Source organism: Aplysia californica, unplaced genomic scaffold (assembly GCF_000002075.1).
Source record: "Aplysia californica isolate F4 #8 unplaced genomic scaffold, AplCal3.0 scaffold00238, whole genome shotgun sequence".
Taxonomy (NCBI): domain Eukaryota; kingdom Metazoa; phylum Mollusca; class Gastropoda; order Aplysiida; family Aplysiidae; genus Aplysia; species Aplysia californica.
This window is the reverse complement of record NW_004797508.1, coordinates 660,331-666,645: the sequence shown is the minus strand read 5'-3', so window position 1 is coordinate 666,645 and position 6,315 is coordinate 660,331. Positions and strand designations below refer to the sequence as shown.

The 6,315-nt window shown below is 38.8% G+C and overlaps 1 protein-coding gene across 2 annotated transcripts in view; it reads right to left on the bottom strand.

Moving 5' to 3' along the window:
- Window positions 1-3,308: 3,308 nt before the first annotated feature.
- Window positions 3,309-6,315, bottom strand: part of LOC101847427 (alpha-L-fucosidase) — a 23,616-nt gene continuing 20,609 nt past the window's right edge. For both annotated transcript variants that reach the window (XM_035970223.1, XM_005100170.3), the window contains exon 9: window positions 3,309-3,887. In XM_035970223.1, the coding sequence (XP_035826116.1) occupies window positions 3,620-3,887 (268 nt within the window). In that variant the 3' untranslated portion in view covers window positions 3,309-3,619. The remainder of the gene's footprint in view (window positions 3,888-6,315) is intronic.

Below are 6,315 nucleotides of genomic sequence, written 5' to 3'. Positions count from 1 at the left end.
GAGAACTCAACAGGTAAGGTAACGTAAAGCAATCAATTCGCAATTGCACGATTGAAGCTTGGTTTTCCAAAACTCAGTAAGTCAAGTTTGACAAGCGTTTCATTTCACCACGATGCCTCACACGTTTATAAACATGACCCATTTATGCATTATTATGTGCACATGAGTATGTGCTGATTTAGATTTTTGAAATGCTACTAGAGTCCAGGATACGAAAGTTAAGGCTGTGAGCAGTGGATATGGCTGTTTCAGACAATGTATGTGTGTGGCATCGTGGTGAAACCAGGCACTTGTCAAAATTGACTTTCTGAGTTTTGGAAAACCGCTCTTCAATTATGGTAAACATGCCAGTCTTTTACGAAGTCATTTGATATTTAAAAACAGCAACCCCCCCCAAAAAAAAACCCAACAAAAACTTGAAATTTACTTTTGACAATACAGGAAAAAAAATGTCACGTGAGAATTAAACCACCATTATTAGCATATATTCATCAAATACATTTTAATTTGAAAATTGTTTGGCACTGGAGTGGAGTCTCTCTGATATTGAGCTATGAATATTCACATTAGTTGGCAGTGAAAAAGTACATAATATTCAAACAGGATGCAAACAAACAGTACAAGTGTGTGGATATACATATATTTGAAACAATTAATACATAATTTTATTACAAAATTGCAGGAATGTAACAGACAGTTTCCGAGAGTATTATAAAAAGCCTAAGAAGAGTGAATACATACTAATTAAGGGGTAGTTATTTCTTTACAGCCTAAACAAAGTGTCTTCGAGAGTTTGTATCAGTTTTTTTAAAACTCTGATTAATAATCTTGAGTTGTGGAACACAGGGCTCTGAACGTCCCAAAATGCTGCTCGTTTTTATGTTTAAGTCTATATTTGAATTTTTAAAAGTTGTACCATAGTATCTGTGCTGTGCGCATCTCAAAATCATTAATAGGCATGTCTCTATTTTCTGTGTTAGAATAATAGACGAACATAAATTTGCAAGTATTACAAGGATTACAAAAGTATGAAAAGGCAAATTTTATGTATTTTGTGCAGAGCTTATAGAGACATGCAAGGGTGAAGAGTGACAATATGACGGTGACATGGGAATACTGGTAAACCTAATGGAATGCTTTGAAGTCAGATTTCCTTAGATCACATTCCTATGACCCCACTCAAGCAAGTCTTTAAAACTCTTAATAATGTAAAGAACCTACCTAATATTAAATAAATGAACGACTTTGATTTTGAAACATTTAAGTTCTAATCTTTGTGTCAACAAAACAGAAGCAAGTCCAGAAGAGCACTCTATTTTAATTGTACTGTAGAAGTTTTACATCCCATAGACACTACAGTGGGTGTCGCATTCAACGAGGTTGCCGGGACCAGCTTGTTGTCCTCATTGAATCTGACCTCTCGTTGAACGTGACTAAGGCTAAAGTAAAGAAAGGAGACAAGTTATTATATTACATGATGTACCAATACCAGTAATTAAAACAATTGTTCCCCCTGAAGATGAAAATCTCAAACAGCATCAGTGTGCGCGTGTTTGAGAGCTGTAATCTGACTGTCATTTCTGCATTAAAAAATTATTTTTTTTTCTCGGAACACTTCCCATGTGGAAACATACCCTCTCACATCTAGGCCTAGATCTACATAAAGTTAATGGCGGGAGCTTGTATTCTCTAAAAGAAAAGAAAAATGAAGGTCTCGATCTAGATCTACCCATCCAGAGTTCATCCAGTTTCACACAGCCCGCATCGCGTTCCCACCCACCCCCTCACATCCCTACCGTAGGCTAATAATCCTCGCCCATCCTCTTGCCTTTGGGGCCCATATTAGGAGGCACACTAGATCTAGCAATACAATGTGTTAGGAATCAAGGATGGGTCTTGTGCTTCGCGTGAGATGGAGAGAAAGAAAAATTCTTCGCTTTTGGGGAGGCTAATTGCTTTTATTTGGTTATCGCGACCTCGTTGAAAGTAACTTTGGTCTGTTTGCAACCTCCTCGGAGCCGACGTACATTTATAAAGAGATATAGAGGAAAAAATCGGGGATTAAGGATTGCCTTGTTGGAGCCGACTTCTCGTTGAAAGTGACCTCGTTGAACGCGACACCCACTGTATCTAGATCATTAAGGAGATGGGCTGCTTCAAATCTTCCTGTCAAGGCCAACTTAGAAGCATACAACGTCCCAGTAGAAAGACCAAGACACTCAATAAAAGCTATCCCAACATAAGAATCTAACACATATCTTCTGCATGCGACCGAAAAGCATCTAATCTTACACCACAGATGTCAGTAGATTAACATGGATCCTGGAAACAACTGACCCCATTTAATCTGGTCATAGAAACACGTAGAAGTACTGTAATTAAGGGTTTTTAAAAGTGTCTTTTTAACAGTGTGAAACCATAACCAAGATGAACACTTCAACTAAGCAATCGTGGTTTTTTTAACCCTTCACAAGCTAAGTTTATTAACCCTTTCGTTGCCTTTTGACGTATCTGGTACATCATGAAAATGCATCATTTTTAGCACTGTGCCGTACAATGTATGTCACGGAAGTTGGCAAAATTTACCATTCCTGGTTGCCTATATGATGTTACCTCTTCATCACGCCAATAACCAGGCTTTAATTCTTCTGTACGGAGTTTTAGTAACAAGCAAAGGGTAGATTCGTATTTGGGAATAAAAGACACACATTATATCGTTACCAAATTTGCAAGTATTACTTTTCCACTAGGCTTGCAAGCGATCGACATACATAGATCTAGTCTTGCGGGTGGCCGCGTGCTCTTGCAAAACGTAAACATTGAAATGACTTTGAAAAGGCAAATAAATTCACTTTTTTACTTAGATTTGCATGTTATTTGAAATTATGAGTAAAATGGAGGAAATCAGGTACAAGAAAAGTGAGAAAAGTGACACAATCGAAGACCCACTGTCCGAAATATGTCATGAGTGTGGTAGAGCTTGGCCGCATGTCAATTAATACAGAGACATTAGGCTGCTGTCTTCGGAAACGAGGTCAGCTGAAAGTCAGTGCTGACAGTAGGAACGTACACCCCCTGGCAATGAAAGGGTTAAGGGAGTTATCGAGGTTCTCCCCTTTCATGACCTGGTCCCCTTAGGGGTGGACATTGAATGACTAGACCTGCCTGACAAATAACTTTACAGTGCTCGCAGCAGGGACAATTCGTAATATTATATAAACTTGAAACGTTCAAAACAAGAGCTACCATGGTCTTCCTCTCGTTCTTCTCCCTCCTCGTCTCCTTTTTTATACTTTCTTTTCTTTTAATTTTTTGTCTTTCTTTATTTTATCAGCCATGACAAAATCACCTCGTCTTTTTCAGCCTTTGAACGTATCTCTCAAACTAATATATTTCTACATTTAAGATCTACATTTTCTCTTTTGTTCTACTCTCCTTCCATTCTCCTGTAAGTTTTCTTTTTCTTTTCATTGGCCTTCCTTTCCAAGACTAAGTCATCTGTCCCGACATATAACACATAATGGTCATGTCCTATACTCGAAATGAAAACTATTATTATAACATATTTTATATATACAGAATTGCAAGAAATTCAGTCAGATCGGTGAGCAGGATTCACTCAGTTTGCGATGTTTGTGAGTTTGAACACCCACACCCATTCACACGGCATCTTATTGAAAGGTATGGGTGGGATCTGAATGACAAGACCATAACCTGGGGAGTAATCATAATCAAGTTGACCAGAGTATCCCAGCAGAGTGACCACTGTGCTGCTTGATGCTTGGGGTGCTCCAAGCTTCAGAATGTCAGAGTCCGGCCACTTCAGAAGAAAAGCATACACTGACATCTCAGACTTCGAGTCTGTCTCCATAGACTTCATCGTGTACCTGTTGTGAAGAAAGTACCGTAGAACAATAAATATTTTGATCCTTTAGACCAGTGCTTGCCAACCTGAGCGATATCACCCACTAGTGGACGATTTGGTAATTTAAATGGGCAATGGGATAACTTGGGTAGTTACCCAGTCAATTTGTTCCTCACAATTGTTTTGAATGCAAATTACCCTGTTCACATGATGGAAAATAACACACCCATCGTTACCATGAGTATTGTGTTACATGAGCCCCCCGGGCTCTCCCCCACAAAGAATGATACATGCACACTGCTGGCATCGAGATGCATCGTCACTCATATTACCTGTAGTGTGCGTAAGGCGTTAGATTTTCCTTGAACTTGAATCTAATCATGTGAGGATGGAGAGTGGGTGGTATGGTTTGATCGAAGACAGACAGTGTGTGGCTCTGCATGTGGTTATATGGTGAGTGAATCATGCTTATGTTTGTGAGCATGTGTGTGTATGTCTGTGTAAGGTTGTTTAATGAGAAAGTATTATTGGGAATCCATTATACAGAGTATGCAAAAGGAGTGGATGGTGTACTCTGACCACATTCTGTCCTTTTATTGATGGGTGACCTTATTTAGGCCACATGTGGCCTAAATAAGCTAAACCCCCCTCCCTTACCTTATTTAGGCCACATATGGCCCAAATAAGCTAAACCCCCCTCCCTTACCTTATTTAGGCCACATCATATGGTAGATTTCTAGAACTAACCATGGATTCGGAAGGTCGAGATTCTACTAATCTTTTTATTTAGTGGGGGGGGGTTATTTCAAAATAGAGGATGATACTAAATGAAAAGTGGACCAAGGGTAAGAGTTGTGTGTGTGTGTGTGTGTGTGTGTGTGTGTGTGTGTGTGTGTGTGTGTTTGTTTTGTGTGTGGTTGTGGTGAGAGAGATCTAGAGTGAGGAAGTAAATGTAATAGTGTGTTTGTATGTGTAATGTGTGAATGCTATTGTGTGCATGAGTGTCTGTCTCAGCAGTTGTATGGTCCAGATGTACATTATTTTGTTGAGAATTTTACATAGAACTCAACTACAAAACACCTTTATACAAAGTCACGGAAATATTTTTTTTGTGTTTATTGAGGTACAGTACAGGGTGGTTTTACCTGCAAGGATAATTGGACAAAATGGGCAATATTTTTATTTGCTAATGGTCATATTTAGACAAATCCTATATTATTCTCTTTTTTTTTTTCTTAACTGCTCATGATTATTAAAGAGTAAGCCAACTAGATCAAGGTAGTAATTTCAGATTCCTAATATTATGGGCATTCTTAAAATTTTAAAACTTGTTTTTAGCGCTTTTCTCAACGTAAAACAGATTCCGTTAAAAAAAAACCCAACAATGACCTAAACTATATATTCTATGCTTTCAAGTACATGAAAAAAGCTAATAAAGTCAAGCAAAATGTTCTTCAGAGAATAGATCTAGTAACAGGCCCACTGGAACATTTTATAAACCATGAAAAGATGACCAGAAAATAACAAAATTATCTTATGATCTTCACTTGCACTTGCAATTTTTTTGACAAATTATAGTCTACCTCATTATCTTTTTTTTTCCCCACATTTTTCTTCACTATTCATGACAACTGGCATGTATTGTTTTCAGTTATTATCAAGGAAGTGGATAGGCGGACCACAGGGTCTATCTAGCCAAAAGGATAGGTGGACCCCGGGGTCTATCTAACAAAATGCTAGGTTTTAGGACGTGAACCAAGTAGATTTAGGTTTAACTAAGGATCGGTATACCCCAGGGTCAACATAGTGAAATAAGTAGCTCAGTTTATTGTATAGTAGGACTGGCGGAGCCCGTGGTCAACGTAGTGAAATTATAAGTAGATCTAGGTTTAATTAAGGATTGGTGGACCCCAGGGTCAACGTAGTGAAATCAGTACATGTAGATCTAGGTTTAATTTTAAGGATTGGGGGACCCTGGAGTCAACGTAGTGAAATGGGTTTTAGAATAGGTGGACCCTGCGGTCACCATTGTAAAACAAGTAGGTTTAATCAAGATGTCCCAGGGGTCCACCAATCCTTAATTAGACCTTCTTATTCCTCTACGACTATGGTGACACCGGGGTCCATCAATCCTTTTAAGATTTAAACCTACTTATTTCATTATGGTGACCCCGGGGTCCACCAATCTTTAAAGAAACCTACTTATTTCACTACGGTGACCCCGGGTCCACCTGTCCTAAAATCTAGTATTTCGCTAGGTAGACCCCGGGGTCCACCTTAAATCTGCTTATTTATCACTACGTTGACCCCGGGGTCCACGAATCCTTACTTAAACTTAAACCAAACCTTATTTCACTACGGTGACTCCGGGGTTCACATACTAAGACATAGTTTTTCACTATGCAGACCCCGCAGTCCACCTATCCTCTACAGGACTATATATGTGAGGC